This window comes from Struthio camelus, chromosome 1 (genome assembly GCF_040807025.1).
Source record: "Struthio camelus isolate bStrCam1 chromosome 1, bStrCam1.hap1, whole genome shotgun sequence".
NCBI classification, from domain to species: domain Eukaryota; kingdom Metazoa; phylum Chordata; class Aves; order Struthioniformes; family Struthionidae; genus Struthio; species Struthio camelus.
In genome coordinates this window covers 27671099-27688772 of record NC_090942.1, presented here as the reverse complement: position 1 = coordinate 27688772, position 17674 = coordinate 27671099, and the positions used below count along the sequence as shown (strand labels likewise).

The following is a 17674-nucleotide window of genomic DNA, read 5'->3' as shown; positions in this document are numbered from 1 at the left end:
TTGGCCGCGAGTCGCGACTCTCACCGAGGTGAGCGACTCTCACCGAAAGCGGATCGCTCCAGCTGTTAGCAGAGACCACAGCGAGAGGCTGGAGGGCGATTGCTCCCTTTGGCAGAAAGTTATTATCAAAACGATTAAAATGTGGTTACGATTTCTTTCTCTAACCATTGCTGACTCCTTGCTGCCCACCTGCACCCCCAGGCCTTCCTCTGCCCAGCTGCTTTCCTGGCAGTAGCCCCCAGCCTGCCCCAGGGCACAGGGGCTATTTGTCCCCAGGTGCAGCCCTTGACAGTTCCCCTTGTCGAACTTGACTAGATGCCCGGTCGCCCGCTTCTCCTGCTTGTCACAGAATCACCGGACGTTTGAGGTTGGAAGGCACCTCTGGAGATCGTCTCGTCCAGCCCCCCCTACTCAAGCAGGATCACCTCAAGTAGTCGGCCCAGGACCCTAGCCAGACGGCTTGGGAACATCTCCGAGGACGGAGACTCCCCAAGCTCTCTGGGCAACCTCTTCCAGGGCTCAGTCACCCCTCACAGCAAAGAACTTTTTCCTCCTGTTCAGACAGGACGGCCTGTGTTTCAGTTTGTGCCCCTTGCCCCTCGTCCTACCGCTAGGCACCGCTGAGAAGAGTCTGCCTCCGACTTCTTTACACCCTCCCTTCGCATCCTGCCTACACCCTGATCCGCGGTCTTCTCTTCTGCAGGCTGAACAATCCCAGCTCTCTCAGCCTTTCCTCGTATGAGAGCTACTCCAGTCCCTTAATCATCTTAGTAGCCCTTCGCTGGACTCGCTCCAGTAGCTCCATCCCTCTCCTCTAGTGCAGGGGCCAGAACAGACGGGACTTTGCTCTACCCGCCTTGTAAGCGCTACCAGCTCCTGTCATGCCAGATGCCAGCGCTGAATTTCAGTGCTGCTGCTCCGGCGGCCAAGAACTTTCACCTCTCCCTGACACCCAGCAGGACAGAAGCAGGCAGGGAACCACTGGAAAACAGTTCCTCTCAGAGTTTGGCAACAGGACAACCCAAAGCGAAGGCACTTCAGAGGCGTTCCGCACCTGCTTTTGCTTTGCAGAGAGAAGAGCAAGTGCCCAGCACTGGACAGCGGTTCCGCTTTGCCAGTCACGCTGCAGGGCAGAGAACTTCCATAACCCCTTTCCCCTTTGCAGACTGCAAGCGGATCCAACAGCCTTCCAGACCGGCGGGCTTTGCGACCTTTCCTGGCTACCAGAAGCTCTCGCCCTCCCTTCTGCCCAGACCACAGGAAGCATCGTTCTCAAAGGCAGCAAGAGGCCAGTGCCCCGCTACGAGCGAGACGTGAGGCAACCGGGCACCTTGTCAAGTTCAACAAGGGGAACCGCCAAGGGCTGCACCTGGGGACGATCGAGGCCCCTGTCTTCACACACTCGTGCTTCCAGCCCCCGCTGAGGAAAAACACACAGTCTGCATGCTGGCCCTTGGCCTGGCTGCCAGGACAGGCTGAAGGAGCAGCTGGGAAGCCAGCTGAAGGGAGCAGAGCAGAGCAGAGCTGAGCTCTCCCTTGGACAAACGGCCTCTCTGCCCTCAGGCCTGGAGCTGTCTGCATAAGTGACTTTTGGTCAGACCAGCGCGAGGCAGAAGGGCTAAGCGCCTGCCCAGGAAGAAAGCCTGGCTAGGCCTTCAAAAACATGACTTCCATCATCCGTGCTGGCTAGCGCTGAACAACTCGCAAAACGCAGGGACAAAACGCAGCCCTTGCCCGCAAATGCCGCAGCAGGCCAGACTTCCACCAGCATGCACCATTTGGCAGCAATGCAACACGTACTACTCCATAAGAGACACGAGCAGAGGGGACAGTCATATGCGCAGGGCAGGCAAAGTCAGGAAGGGGAACAGAATAAAACGGAGAGACCTACTAGATTACAACATTTATTAAATACCAAGTTGGAACACAATACTTGCAGTTAAAGACCGCACGTTATTATTATTGGCTACACCGCACTGTTGCACTCGTACAAAAACAGTGGCAAGGGTTGCTTTTCCTCACAGCCTGGTAACGCGAGTCCCTCTGTCAGGAGGTAGTAGTCTCAGGATAACCACTCTTAGCTCTCTGGAACGGGGCTGTCAAAACATCGCGGCACTCTTGCGTTGCCCTGGAAAGCGGCTCCTGGTCTACGTTTTCTGAAGATCCTTCAGTAGATGCCCAGGGAGAAGCTCCAGCCGATCCAACGTTCAGCTCAGCCATTGCTGGGGAAGGGGCGGGGCGAGAGCGGGAGGGGAGAAAATGCCCTATGTTAGTGTTGCAGTAGGAAAAGGTCCCCAAAGCAAACAAACCTTATTACTCCCAGGAGACAGGCAACTCCAGTCACAATGCAAACGGATTCAATGCCACGGATTTGTGTCCGTCCTAGCAAACGGAAAGAGCTCTAGCGCAACGGCTGGCCACTCGCTAGGAGAGTAAAGGCTACTGGGACAGAAGGAATTGCTCTCAGGGGCTACCTGCTTTGCAACAGGCCCAGTCACCGCCAAGCCACAACTCTGGAGAAACAATTATCCTGAAGAGGTGGAATTGCTCAGGGCTCGGGGGCAGGGGCTGAACGTGCGCATAGGCCGCTTTTCCTCTCTGTGATCTAAAGGCAACTGCATACGACTCTGTACGACTATTATTTGCATAAGCAGCAAGTTGCCTCGCAGAGCTCTAGGTTGGAAAGCTAGTAGAAAACAACTGTGCTTAGCACAGGAGCTTGGCAGCTTTCCAGTAGTTGTGTTCAAAATGGAGGAACCGTCCTCTTCCTTGGTAACACCGCTAACAGATCCTGACAGATTACCTTGCTCAAGTTCTTCAGCGATATTTTTGACCATTCCCGCCGCACCTGCAAGTACAGACAAGATACCCTTAAGGCCTCAGTAGCTACATTCTTGTAGCATTAGCTTCTCAAGCCAACTGCAACATGGGAATAAACACTGGAAACATCACCCCCACTACAGAGAAAGTCTTTGTCCACCAAGGCCCAGCGTTCCCATTGCTCTATGGCATTAACCGTCTCACAAAGCAATCCCCAACTCGAGAGCTTCTCCACACCCCCACTCTGTGCAAAGGCGGGAACGGATCACGGCATTTTGTGAAGAATCACGTGCTCCCTTGCCCCACTCTCGGCATGCGCTTCCCAAACCTCAGGGCACGCTGCTCACCACGCTGTGAGGAACATGCCGTCACACGGACTGCTAATTCTGGGGCGCGCCCGGACCAGAGCTTTTGCCGAGGTTGCAGCGCTCTGAGGGTCAGCAGGCGTGTCTAGACTCCTAGATTGGGCGCGGTGGAGCTAGGAACGGATGCTCATTTTCAGCTTGAGAATAACAGGTATTCCCAATGCCTTACCTCAGCCATATGAGCTTCCACTCTCTCCGTCACAGAGGAAGCGCTGCCCACCGGGTTCGTTGCCAGAGAGTGGCTTCTGCAGGGCTCATAGCATTGCGCAGCAGCAGCAGCTTCCGCAAGCCTCTCGTTAGCGCTCTCTCACTGCAGGCGTTTTGTGAGAGCCAATTCATATTCTAAATGCCTAACTCTCTGCTGCAGTCGGCCTACCGCGGAAGCTGCAGAAGCGGCTCTTAGTTGTTCCGCTCGGTCCTGGGCGGCTGCCTGTGTCTGAAGCAGATAATGCAGTTTCAACCCCCAGGAAAGAAAAAGAGATCATTCCCCCCAGGCCCTTTCACACACCCACTTTGAAGAGCACAACCTCACCCAGGGAGCCAACTGGGCCTCCTCACTGCCCTCTACAATCAAGGGCAAAACCCAAAAGCACCCCATTACATCATCCTTTTGGTTCAGAAAGAAACCGGCTCTCTCAGCGCAACTTTTTGCTTTGCTTTGTTTTGTTTTGAATCAGAGCTAGTTCTGATTCAAGCCACCTCTGTCTCTCTAAGACACTAGTCCACTTGCAATTCTCGTCTTTCTTGGCGCTGTTACAGATTCGCCAGTGACCGAGGTGCGTAAAGAAGATTATTCACCACATCTCAGAATGCCTGAGGACAAGCATCCAACAAGCTCGCACCCTTCAGCAACCTCCTGAAGCTATAACGAGCCCATGACCCCACAGCACTGACCGGCACAAGCATAACATACCGAGAAATGACAACAGTAAAGAATGAATGACAAGCCACAAACGGACTGCGCGTACTAGCGGTAAGGGAGCTCACCTGCAGAAAGAGATTGACTTCCTGTAGTTTTTGCCTTAGCTCTTGCCCAGCCTTTTGCTCAATCTCCCTTTTATCCTCTTCTCTGTGCCTCTGATCCCTCATCTTGGCCTCTAAGCGACACCTCAGCGCAACCACCTCTTCTTCCAGCTGCCGCTTGCTCTTCCGCAGTTTGTCACGGCTCCCATGCAGCCAAGCCAACTCTTCTCGCGCACCTTCGTTTGCTTTCTCTAGCTGCCTCGACTTCCTCCGCTCTGCCTCCAGGGAGCAGCACAGCTCACGGACCTGCACACAGGGAAAGGACTCACTCACCTAAGCAGACCCAGAGGTCTAAGCGTACGCAGTTCTGTGACAATCCACCGAGCGTGTCCCTTTGTGCCGGGAGGCCTCCGCAGAACGACCGAACCAGTTGAGAGGCATTTTGCCCTGGTAAGGTAATTCGGCGGGCTCCCGACACTAAACAGGGTCGGCTGGTAGTGTAGGTGTCCCTACTCCTTAGGAATGAGTTTACTATTGTAACAGGTAAGTAACCGAGTGTAATGAACTAATGAACGGGAACGATAACAACTGTAATCATATTGACAACAATATATAATAATCACAAGGTATTCACTTGTTTACAGTGGTATACCTGAAGCTTCAGGAAAGAGGAAACAGAAATGATTATTTCTTTCTACATACACGCACACACACGCGCACACACACACACACACAGGTTTGAGTTTAGAAGACAATCAACAAAGAAGTGCCAGGGTTTCAGTAGGCCCCAAAGGTCAACTAAAACTCTGCCGCCGTCGTCGTCGTCGTCGTCTTCTCTCCGCAGAAACGCACCTTTTCCACACCTCTCACACCTATGCTTCCGATGTCCTTGCCTTTCATACTGTGGTTAGGCTTATAATGGTCCTACTTACCGGTCTTCCAGAGCACAAATTCATCTGTCAGACCTCAAAGATGCTGCCAGGGCCTCAAGCTTTCAAGCTGGGCTCTCGCCCAGAAAGGCCCAGGCTCACAAGTGCCCTGCTATCGCAACGCCTCTTCACTTCCCAAAGGATTACACAGGCTTTTTCAGGGACCATAAGAGACAGCCGTTCTTTTCAAAACACGGCCACCACATAATTAACACCACAACCCAACAGCCAGGAAAAGAATCTTACAGCTTTCCAAAACAAGCACCACAACAAGCCAGCCAAAGCTCACCTTTGTTTGTAATTTAGCAACTTCTCTGCCCCTTCCCGAACACGGGTCCTCCCTTTCGCCCGGGAAATTCATCTGGGACTCTCGCGCCCGCCTCTCATACGCCCTCACTTTCTTCATAGCTTTCTCCAGAAGCCTCTTCGACCTGCACAGCACATTAGCAAGTAAAGTAGGAAGCCCAAGCACAGTCCGCCTTTACGCATGCACTTCCCTAAGCACCACGCATACGGTGCGGGGCTTACTTCATTTGTACCATGGCGGACAGGCCAGGACTTCCAGAACAAGACACCAAGCCAAAACACCACACCAACCCACCCACCCACATCATTCCCCTCCCACACATCACTTGCCCAGTCAACATTTCATCTGCTCCCATGAAGCTTCTCCCTCTGCCTGACAACAGGCACAAGACACAAGCGACTTCTTCCTGCCCTCCCGCCCTCCCTCTCTTCCCAGGACAACTGCCCTCCTGCCTGCACTTCCACCTACCTAAAACCGCACGCTCCCCTACAGAAGCCACTTGCAAGACCTAACGCAAGCCTTGAGCTCGCTCACCAACAGATACGTACTCGGAGTCTCAGGGGCAAGGTACATAACGCCTGACTCCCCGCTCATTCGACAGCTCTTACAAGTACTCAACGGCTGTACCTGTTGCATTCTTTCTGCAGTGCAACGTTTTTCTTCATTTCTTCCTCCAGGCGGGCTTCTGCGGGTTGTTTCCACTCTGCCAGCTCCTTCCCTGGCTTTCTTCCGCTCTCACCCTTTCCGGACAGGAAGAAGAAATGGCACACACGACTCACTCACGGCACCTAGAGGCACTAGGTGCGCACAGCCTTCCTCACAAAGGTGCGGCAGGACATCTCTCTCTGCTAGCCGAGGGCCGGCCCCACAACTCCAGGGGACAGAATCCCACGCAAACTGCAGCACTTCAATATTTCCACCACCCAGGCTAAGACCGAGGGACAGAAACTGGTGCCTGCCACCCCTCTCTCCCCCCACACCACCCTCCCCCCGACCCCCACTAAAGCAAAGACCACCCGCTACTAGCGAGGGGCTCACGGGGGCAAAGGTGCCACGCACACTGGAGAACACCTTCCTCAGGCCCTCCGCTAATAGCCGACGGTACTTAGGTATCCCCATCCGGGCAGAGCACAGCTTAATTTAAAGCTCCAGGGGGATCTTCAGCGACCAGCGGCGAATGGAATTCCTGGCACAGCCTGAGGAGGCCGCTTAAGACTTGGCAACGACGTGCTTGGCACCAAGGACGTTCCACAAGTTCACTTGCAGAACGCCTTTAAGGCGGCAACAGCTGAAGTGCTGCTGCCACACGGCTTAAGCACCACAACCGGTACAAAGCAGCAACCATTCACACCGGCGCACAAGTGCCGTAAGTGCCCTTACCTCAAACACTGTTAAGTAAGACTCAGCAGAGTAGCGCACAAAACCAGAAAGCCTGCGAGCGGACCAACAGCAGCCGATCGCCTGCAGCCTGCAGGGAATGATTTCCCCGAGGCTCCCCAGGAAAATCTCTTCCGAAAACGCCCCCGCATACATACACACACAACTGCGCACAGTAGCTCATGAAACAGGAAGGCTATGACTAGCTTACAGAGGCAGAGGCGTGCAGCTCTTTCTGAAGAGCTTCGAGTCTAGCTGCCTGCTGCTGCCCTGTGTCTTCCAGCCGGGCGTTTTCCAGTTCAAGTCTTGAAAAGAAACACAGGCCTCGTCATGGAAATCCACAGGAGCACCAACACTGGCACAACAGCGCCAAATCACACAGTCCAAAGCAAAAGCCTCTCCCAAAATCGTGTACTGACTTGCTGAGATGCAACAAGGCCATCCTGCTGCTATTACACCAGCCCACAAAGCAAAGCCTTGCTTCACTGTGCCACTTCCTTACCGTCCCACTCGTTCCTCCAGGTCTTTTAGGCTAACGCCTCCCAAAGAGGCTTCCAGAAGGTCTTGCAGTTGCCGGGAAGAAGCTGTCGCTTCCCTCTGTTTCTCTGCCAGGGCCGTCTTCAAATCCTGAACACAACGCTCAGCCTGAACATGCTGCTCTTCCAACGCCTGCAACTGTAAAACCACGCTAGTCAGGACCCACGCTAGTCAGCTTCGCTTTCAGACAGACGACTCCACTGCTTCGACTCTCCAAAACCACGTTGCTCCTTCCGCTTTCATACCGGCCTCTCCCATCCCCATCTCAATTTCCTACCAGCTGCCCAAACGCAGCTGCAACACCAATCCTACTCCTTCCCATGACTCGGGACGCTCCTAGCATCCAGCTGCTCGCTCCCCCACGGGAAGCATTACTGCAAAGGCTCTCCCTTCTCCTGCTGGCACTTCCCAACTCCAGGATAACGACCACAATCACAAAGACTTCTAGTCCAACGCTGCCCACGCTGCTATACCTTATTCTTACACAAATGGTGGAAAGCCGGTCCCTACACTCCTTCCTTCAACTCCGTACTTGCGTTGGTGGCAGCGGTGGGCGTAGTGAACGGAAAGCAAGTCAGTAGCTCTGAACGTAGCTCTCTCCAAAAACAACTTGGAAGTGAATTAGCATTTCGGGATCCTAATGCTTACTAACTACAGGTTCATCCCCAGGGCCCTGCAGGAACTATAGCACTTTGCGGCACATTTGCATCATGCAGCCACAAGATGGCCAAGATGTTTTCTACAGAAAAAGCTCAGCACTAGGGCCAACCCACGGCCTTCTCCGGGCAGCTAGGTTAGGAGGTCAAGTTCCTCCTACAGTCAGGGAACAGGACAAGTCACAGCACCTGCCTGACATGCTGCTTCCCGTATACAGTGCAAAAACCCCACCTAGCAACCAGCGCTGCGTGTGCGAGCGCAAACCATGAAGAAGGATCGCACCCTTTCAAGTGCTGCCCCCCCCCAGAACACAGACTGTCACCTTCGCAGGCATTTGACCAGCTACAAAGAAGGAACCAAAGCTCTACACACACAGCCAAATATAGAGAAAGAGTACAACAGCCTCAACAGGAAAACACGCAGCACTCTCAGGGCACCCGGAGCTCACCCACTGTCACCTTCAGGTCCACCTCAAAGCTCAGGCGGGTTCGGAGAGACAACAAGCTGCTTGAGCAGCCTCCTCGTGGGTAGGTGTGACCCCCAACACACTGCTTGGCCCCTCACGCTTGAAAGGGCAGCTCCCTGACACGCTTGGTCTGTTTGCCACCATGGGGCAGCGGCGGGAAGAAGGGAAGGCAACAGAAGGGACACCACTGCACTACTACCCTACAGCCTCAACAAGGGCTTTTCCCCATCGTTTACAGGGGAAAACCACCTCCTCACAGTCATGCAGGCCGCTACAGGCTTTGCCTACCTTGGCTTTCACCCTGGCCAGTTCCTCTTGCAACCGCAACTTGTCTCCCTGCAGCTCACCGCAGGAAACCTTTGGAACTTCAAGTGAACCTTCTGGAAGCAACTGCTTTCCAGGAGCTTCAGCAACCTCCGCCGGCAGCTCTGCGGCCATCGCCTAAGGAAAGATTGTGCCGTGAGCCTCACAAAAAGGGCACGAACATGCACTACCACCTTCTTTTCACTCACGACAGCCTTCTTCAGAGGGAGCCCAAAGATAACATACATCTAAAGTATATTTCACATCTGCCACTCTCTGCGGTCTTCCGCCTGCGCTCTTTTGGCAATAACACCTCGCTCTAGGCTAACATCTCCACAGCTCTTCAACACAGCTCCTCACCTGTCCGTCACACTGAAAATCAGTCTGTGTTGCAGCAGCCTCGCGTCCTTCACGCTCTCCTCCCTCCTTTGCAGACACCTAGGTGAGCGAGAACACAAACAAGCAGAGAGTGGTGCAAGCAATCTCCAGAAACGCTTCACCCACAAACTGCATTTCAAATGCAGGACTACCCAAGCACAACTTGGATTGTCGATCAAGCATTACCTGCAGATTCACTGCTGCTTCGGGACTTTGGCAGGCCGTCAAGGAACGCAGGCTCTGGAAGTAGAACAGCCCTTTCAGAACCCCCAACTGCGCTCCCTCCAAGCCTACACCCACTCTGCTGCTGTCCTTAGTACTTGGCTGCACCGTCCCAAACACGCTCCTTTCACTGCATAACCTGGCAAAGCAGCAGCAACCCTTCCAAGCACGCACAGAACCAGAACCTTCTCTCTTGCAGTAGGACTCTAGAAATACAACTCAAAGGCCACTTGCTGCCACTCCCAGGACATTAGCACACCCCACTTAGGCACAGTCCTCACCAAACCGCTTGCACAGAGCACAAGCGGCTCCAGGTCACAGGAACAAACCTGTGGCGCAGCCACCACAAGCGGCAACTGAGCCTCATCCCTGCTAGGGCCCACGTCCAAGGCAAGCTCCCGCGCACTTCCCCCCTCGGGCAACCCACTGCGCCCCTCACACCAAGCACCTCGGAATCCCAGGGAGAGTCGCTCTCGTCCTCCTGCTCCGCTCCTGCGGACGACGCAACACCTGCAAAGGAAGCCACAAATGACACACCACCGCTCCTTCTTTCCCTCTCCTGCTCTCCTCCAGCACGCAAGCCCTGCGCCCAGGACACACCAAACCGTTCCACTCCCCAGGAAAAACAAAGCAGCGTCATTTAAGGGCGCCTGCACCCCCAGCCGCACCACCACGCCATCGCCACTTCCTGCCGCCTTCTTGCCAGCACCACAGGCCCAAGCCCAGCAGCACAGCTCACGCCCCTACCAAGAACGCCCAACACATGCTCGGCGAGCATCCAAACAAGGCTCTGCCATGCCACAGTCGCCGACTACGCAGCTCTGACGGCATCTCCCCTCCAAACTACAGCTCCAGAGTTGGCCCTTCACAATCCCTCGGCACGCTACAGGAGCGACCCGCAAAGCACTAGCCAAACACCCTCCCACCCGCAGGAAGTCACCAAGAAACAACCCTCCTTCCCTAGCACTACCACAAAACATCTCCCTCCAGCTACGTTCCCTCCCCCCCTCCCCGCCATTGCCTGCCCAGCGCCTACCTGCCTGCTCTACCCTCTCACAGGCAGATCGCCATTTCAGTTCATTCACCCAGCCCAAAGAGCAGAGAAACAAAGCCCCTCCATGTCTAGAAACTCACCTCTCACACCAGCAGGGGCTCCTGCAGCAGCCGCCACTTGGGCACCACCAGGAGCCTCCTCTCCCTTCCTTTCCGGTGAGTCGTCCTAAAAGAGATCGGCCCGCACACTTAGAAAGAACAGAAACAAGCAGCCTCCACGAGAACGTATGTGAAGGGACGGCAATGCCGAAGCTCACAAACGCCCTGCTCCCTTCCCCTAAAGCCCCTGAGAAGCACTACCCACACTCCAGCTTCCCCTACACGGCAATACTCAGCAGCACACACATCCTTCCCCCCTCCTTTGCACCAACAAACACCGCCAGCTGCCTGCTTCTCCAACAACCTGAGGCAAACCTCCCCCTGGGCCCTCGCTTCCACTCTCCAACCCCCAACTGCGCTCCCTCCAAGCCTACACCCACTCTGCTGCTGTCCTTAGTACTTGGCTGCACCGTCCCAAACACGCTCCTTTCACTGCATAACCTGGCAAAGCAGCAGCAACCCTTCCAAGCACGCACAGAACCAGAACCTTCTCTCTTGCAGTAGGACTCTAGAAATACAACTCCAAGGCCACTTGCTGCCACTCCCAGGACAGCAGCCTCTGCCCAGGCCATCCACACCTTGCCAAATACTTCTCCTCTCTCGAGCCACAGAGAAAAACCTTCTCGCTCCTCTTTTACAAGGCCTGCAGATGTCTTTATGTACACAGCAATACCTAATGTCACTAACGTCCTGCTCCCATTCCATAAAGCCCCCCGAGAAGCACTGCCCGCACACAGTCAGGCTCTGCCTTCACCTACGTTACCTTATCCAGCAGCACACACACCCTTTCCCCCTCCCTTGGGCTCACGAGACCACCAGCTGCCTGCTTCTCAAACTACCGTAGTCTCACCTCCCCCTCTTTCCTCACTTTCACTCCTCCAACCACCATCACATCTTACTATGCCACACTAGCTCTTCTCACACAACAGCTGCCACAGTCTCTGACAGGCCACTGAGACAAGGGCAACCAGGTTGCAAATAAACATGCCTGCATCTCCAGCACTACGGGGTGCGTTCCTGCACCACACTCGGCTTCTTCAGCTTCTTCATCATGGCACAGCCCCAATGCCACACACCTCAACTGAAAAACAAACCAAAACAAAACAAAAGAAACAAAAGGAAGGGGAAACAGGTGCTGTGAGATCCCATGCAAGCCCGCAATGCCATCCCCCAGGAGGAAAAAAAGACCCTCTTGAGCCACTCCCCCCGCCCCCAAGCACTCTTGGGCAACCTGACAAGGACGAAAGAAAGGAGAGCCAGGAGATGAAGCATTGCAGCAGATCTTGAACAGCAAGTGCCCTTTTCCCCATATCAGCCTGAATTCTATCACCAAAGTTACTGGAAACAAACAGCAAGGCTTGGAGGACAAAAGAACAGGCCATCTAGAGGCTGATCAGCTTTGGGACGAGAACTCTGACTCAGGTGAAGAAAACCATGCGGTCGCTTTTCTTGTCACCTACTGCTCTTCCCACCCGCAACCGCAAGCCTGCTGCATGCTCTGCCACGGACAGCTACAAGGCTTGGAGCAAACAGCTCACCGCAGCTGAAAGACTGGCAGGCAGGAGACCGCGGGGCAGGAGAAAACCACCCTGCCTGGACACGCGCTTTTGCCCAAATCTAGACAGCTCTGCCCTGCAAACGAGTCGCTCCACGGGCAGTTCTCCTTCTGGAGGCACTTTACCTTGGCAGCTAAACTGCTTTTTTCTTCCTCAGAAGCAGGACAGCTGTCATCGCTCTCCTCTGCCTCCAACACTCTTCAAAGGCAAAGGCAAAGGCAAAGGCAAGAAGGACCGTCTCGCTCAAATCTCCCCTCTTTTTCGGCAGGTTAAGGTCGTTGGCAAAAGCTACTGTTCGAGTCTCACCTCGTGAAGTATTCGTGGGAAAAGCCACCTCTCACTGTTCAAATATTAATTGACAGGATTAATTCTTAGCATGTCGGACCTTCGACTTTCAGCAATGCAGACAAGCATGTTACACGGACAATTCTACAGGCCAGACTAGAGTGAAGCAGTCATGCCAGACAGCATGAACGAAAGCATGCCCCAAACCACCAATTTCTCCCATCCTACTCAATTCTCGCTGCCCCCCCCACCCCCCGCAAAATAAAAAAGGACAAGAATTCCACACCGCCCTTGTCTTTCCTTCGAACGTTCCAAACCTCAAACCTGCCATGGCATGAATATGCTATGTGAGCAGGCAGCGAGCAAATGCTGGTAGCGGTTGAACAGGACAAGAAGGAAACAAACTGCCGAGCTCTTCATACCACACAGGCAGAGATCGGTCTCTCTCTCGTGCTCTCTTTGCCTCTACCCCCACCCCCGCCAACCTGTGCTTCAAAATGCCAGAGACTACGCTGTATTTCCTGCTCTACCCAGCCTCCCACCCATCACCCCCAAAACCAAAAGCCAGCCTCAAAACCAAAGGACTATCCTCACGGAGGAGGATCACCAGCGCGTCTCTACTCCGTCCCTAGCAAGGGTACTCAACAGGCAAGAGGGACGGAACCCTGCCAAGCTTCAATACAAGCCACCACAAGAAAAGGCCGTAGGCATTCTCCTCCTCAGCTCCTCCACAGTTAAGCCTCCTACCTCCTCTGTCCGCAGCAGGTGTGCCCAACGCAAACGCAGCAGCTCCTGCCTCGCAACGAGTGCTAAGCACTGGCGTGCTTTCTGCGCTGCCTGCACAAGCTTCTCCCACGTTTTTCTCGGCTGCGCGGTCTGCCAGCTGTTCACTAACACTAGGGAGGTGCGGAAAGAAAGGGAACACTGTCACTATAATCAACTACATCCTTGCATAACACCACTTACCAAACAAGACGATTTGCGGGGGAAGCTTTCCTCAACTCCCCAACTCACACTTGACACAGGGAACGCTACGTCCCGGAAGATTCCACTGAGCCCACCTTCAACAAAGGTCTCCACGCATCATTAAACCTTGCGCCTCTTACCAAACACGTCCGCACACCAACACGGACATTCGGACCGCTTAGCGACTCTCACCGTGACCTAAAGCACTTACCCAGTGTGTCCAGACCTCCTAGCATAAGCCTCCGCTGTCCATCCAAGAACGTCTTTCTGGCAAAGGTCAGCACCATAGCCAAGAAGAACTTCTATCATGCTCACGTCCCCGGCAGAGGCGGCAAGCATCAGAGGGGTCCTAAAGCAGCCACAAGACGAGACAAAAGCTATCAGGAGACACCGACGTTTCACTGGCGTTCCTTTCATCCCTATTTGCTCCCAAAACAATTACACCTCCCCCTTTCCTACAGCCAGGAGGAAAGCAAAGCCAACCACACGGAAGCCCACGAGAACTCGGGTTGCAAGGGGCCGCAGCACGTCCCTGGGCCAAACGTCTCCCCCGCTAAGCACCCTCGGCTACCCGGCCAGACCAGGCAAACTTCACCAATGCTCAGGAGACCCACGCCCCGTTTTGACAAACCCTTCACCTTTCCGACTGATCTCGAGCGTGCACGTCGGCTCCTTTGCTAAGCAGGAACTCCACCATCTCTACGTGATGCGCGGACACGGCCAGAGAAAGGGGCGTGTATCCCATCTGAAAGCATAACGCCCCTCTCCAGTTAGAAAAACACAGAGAAGCAAAGCAACTTTTTCTTCTCAGGAGCGGCCTGACCCAAATTCCACGCTTACCTTATTCTGCGCATCAAGATGGGCGTTGTGCGCCAGTAACTGCCCTGCTAGGCAGGTGTTAGGAGCAAGGGCAGCCAGGTGAAGGGCAGTGTTGCCGTTAGCATCCGCAAGGTTAGCGTCGGCGCCATGCGCTAGCAGAATGGCGACGCAGCCTTCGTGCTGGCACTGCACTGCCTGCCAACCACACGGGAAACAAGGAAACGTTGCCAGCAATTACGCTTCCCTCTGGCAGAATTCCCACAGCTTGCCGACCTCGGACAACAATAACGCGCCCAAACATTAGGCAACGCACGCCTAGCCAGCGCCCAGCGCACCACAAGCTCCACCCAGACCTACCTCCAGAATCACCCAAGAGCTCGATCGCTCGGGGCGCAATTTAGAAGCCCTGCCTACCGCAGCACCCACGTACCTTCATCAGTGGCGATCTCTTGAAGTTGTCACGAGGATTTAGCTTGCACTTCCTCTCTACTAAGTACAAGACAACCTCCGCATGTCCGTTAGCGCAAGCCAGATGCAGAGGTGTCCTAAAAATTGAGCATGTTACCTTAGCGCAGGCCAGACAGCTGAAGAGACCGCGCCTGCCCATGTCACGCGGGTGACCGCTGCACACCCAAAGCCCGAGACGCCGGGGCTAGGAAAAAGCCCCTCCCCGCCCCAGCCCCAGCCCCAGCCCCAGCCCCAGCCCCAGCCCCAGCCCCCACTTAGGAAGACAACGTTGCCTCAGCTCCGCGCTCCCTTCCCTGCGCGTGCATCCCTGCGCCCAGGCCCCCCATTTCTCCCAGCCAGCCTCCGGCTTCCGCTCTGCAACTGCTGCCCTCCGCCCCGGCACCTCCTCCCTGCCTCCAACACCACTACGCACGCAGCCCAGCAAGCAAGAGCAAGGCTTGCGCACCTCCAGCCTACGGCAAGGCAACCTCCACCTGCTGCCAGGACCACTCACGCCACAGCAGCAGGCCGCAGGCCCAGCACGTGCCTTTTATAACACCAGAACATCCCCTCGCTGCTGGCCTTGCCGGGAAGTCGCGCCCTCTGGCCTCTTCCCGGCCTTACTGCTGCAGCAAGCACCAGCACGCGCTCGCTCCCAAGGGCCCTCCACAACACCTACCAAACCCGACAGCAGAAACCTTCCCCCTCGACCCTGTCACGCTCCCAGCAACAAAGTCCCGCTCCGGCCTGGCCACACACGCAACCGGCCTCCGAGCCCCGAGCCCCGAGCCCCGAGCCCACCCCGCGCGCGCAAGGCCGACTGCCCTCCCGCACTCCCTCGCCAGCCCAAGCAAACGGCCCTGCCTTCCCGGCACAAAGGCGCTCCTGCCAGCTGCACGCCAGCTCCAACCCACCAGCCGCCGCCCCCGCCGGCACCGACGCAGCAGCCCGGCCCTCGCCGCCGCCCCCCCCACCCCCCGCGCCGCCCCGGCCCCCCCGCCGCCCCTCACCGCTTCGCCTTGTCCCGCCCGTCGAGGCCGACTCTCGGCAGCCACCGCCGCCGCCGCACCCGCGCCAGGTCGCCGCTGGCGGCCGCGCGGTGCAGCTTGCCCAGCTCCTTCTCCCGGAGCTCGTAGGCAGCGCCGACGCAGCGCAGGGGCGCGCTGCCGCCGCACGCCCACCGCGACCGCGACCGCGACGGCGACGGCGAAGGCGGCTGCCCCTGGCCCTGGCCGAAGAGCCCCAAGAGCCTCTTCATGCTGCGGCGGGCACGCGGGCGGCGGACAGCCCCGAGCAGGGGCCGCGGCCCGGGCCAGCTGCTGCGGGGCTGAGTCCCGGCGAGCTCGGAGCCCCCGGGCCGGGGGCAGAGGCGCCGGCCGAGGACAGCGACGCAGCGACGCTGGCAGCGAGGCACACGGCCGCAACAGCACCGAGGACCACCGGCTCCGGAGGCGGTGGCGGGCGCGCCGCGCATGCGCAACAGCCGCGGCGAGGGCGCGGGGGGGGCGTCACAGGGCAGCGGGGTGACGCGCCGAGGGGCGGGGCTGTGCAGCGAGGGGGCGGGGCTGCGGCCGGGGCGGGCCCGGGGCGGGGCGGGGGGGGGCGCTGCCGCCTCCTTCGCGGCGCTGCCGGGCCGGGCCGGGGGGCGGCGGCGGCGGCGGCGGCGGGTGGCTGCGGCCGGCCGAAGGACGTCTTTGTTGGGGGTCCCTCCCCGGCGGCCCCCAGCTCCAGCTCTTACTCTGCTGTGCCGTCATTTCCCTGAAGAATTCATGCTGCTGCTGCTCCAGGTGCGGGACACTGTGCTCCTCGCAAACCTGCGCTCCCACTGTTTCCCTAAGGGCGCGGGCGTCGCGAGCGCTTGGCCGAGCTCGCAGGGCTGAAGTAGCTCGTTGCGCCTGAAGAGACGGCGACTGCTTAGGTTGAGCCCCGCAGCTGGCTGCTCTGGCTGCTGCCCGGCCAGGCCGCGAGCGTGCCGGTCCTTCTGGGCTCCCAGCTCTGCGCCTGCGCCGTAGGAAGCCCAAGTGCCGGAGGGAGCCAAATTGGCCGCGAGTCGCGACTCTCACCGAGGTGAGCGACTCTCACCGAAAGCGGATCGCTCCAGCTGTTAGCAGAGACCACAGCGAGAGGCTGGAGGGCGATTGCTCCCTTTGGCAGAAAGTTATTATCAAAACGATTAAAATGTGGTTACGATTTCTTTCTCTAACCATTGCTGACTCCTTGCTGCCCACCTGCACCCCCAGGCCTTCCTCTGCCCAGCTGCTTTCCTGGCAGTAGCCCCCAGCCTGCCCCAGGGCACAGGGGCTATTTGTCCCCAGGTGCAGCCCTTGACAGTTCCCCTTGTCGAACTTGACTAGATGCCCGGTCGCCCGCTTCTCCTGCTTGTCACAGAATCACCGGACGTTTGAGGTTGGAAGGCACCTCTGGAGATCGTCTCGTCCAGCCCCCCCTACTCAAGCAGGATCACCTCAAGTAGTCGGCCCAGGACCCTAGCCAGACGGCTTGGGAACATCTCCGAGGACGGAGACTCCCCAAGCTCTCTGGGCAACCTCTTCCAGGGCTCAGTCACCCCTCACAGCAAAGAACTTTTTCCTCCTGTTCAGACAGGACGGCCTGTGTTTCAGTTTGTGCCCCTTGCCCCTCGTCCTACCGCTAGGCACCGCTGAGAAGAGTCTGCCTCCGACTTCTTTACACCCTCCCTTCGCATCCTGCCTACACCCTGATCCGCGGTCTTCTCTTCTGCAGGCTGAACAATCCCAGCTCTCTCAGCCTTTCCTCGTATGAGAGCTACTCCAGTCCCTTAATCATCTTAGTAGCCCTTCGCTGGACTCGCTCCAGTAGCTCCATCCCTCTCCTCTAGTGCAGGGGCCAGAACAGACGGGACTTTGCTCTACCCGCCTTGTAAGCGCTACCAGCTCCTGTCATGCCAGATGCCAGCGCTGAATTTCAGTGCTGCTGCTCCGGCGGCCAAGAACTTTCACCTCTCCCTGACACCCAGCAGGACAGAAGCAGGCAGGGAACCACTGGAAAACAGTTCCTCTCAGAGTTTGGCAACAGGACAACCCAAAGCGAAGGCACTTCAGAGGCGTTCCGCACCTGCTTTTGCTTTGCAGAGAGAAGAGCAAGTG

At 56.7% G+C, this 17674-nt stretch overlaps 1 protein-coding gene across 1 annotated transcript; it reads right to left on the bottom strand.

Annotated features, from left to right (window-relative positions):
- Positions 1-13520: 13520 nt before the first annotated feature.
- Positions 13521-15672, bottom strand: LOC138065741 (ankyrin repeat domain-containing protein 7-like; the record flags this gene model as incomplete). The annotated part of the gene is made up of 5 exons (XM_068931158.1): positions 13521-13632; positions 13922-14028; positions 14124-14297; positions 14533-14647; positions 15560-15672. Coding segments are annotated over 5 exons (621 nt in total), but the record flags the coding sequence as incomplete, so codon positions are not given.
- Between the last annotated feature and the right edge of the window lie 2002 nt (positions 15673-17674).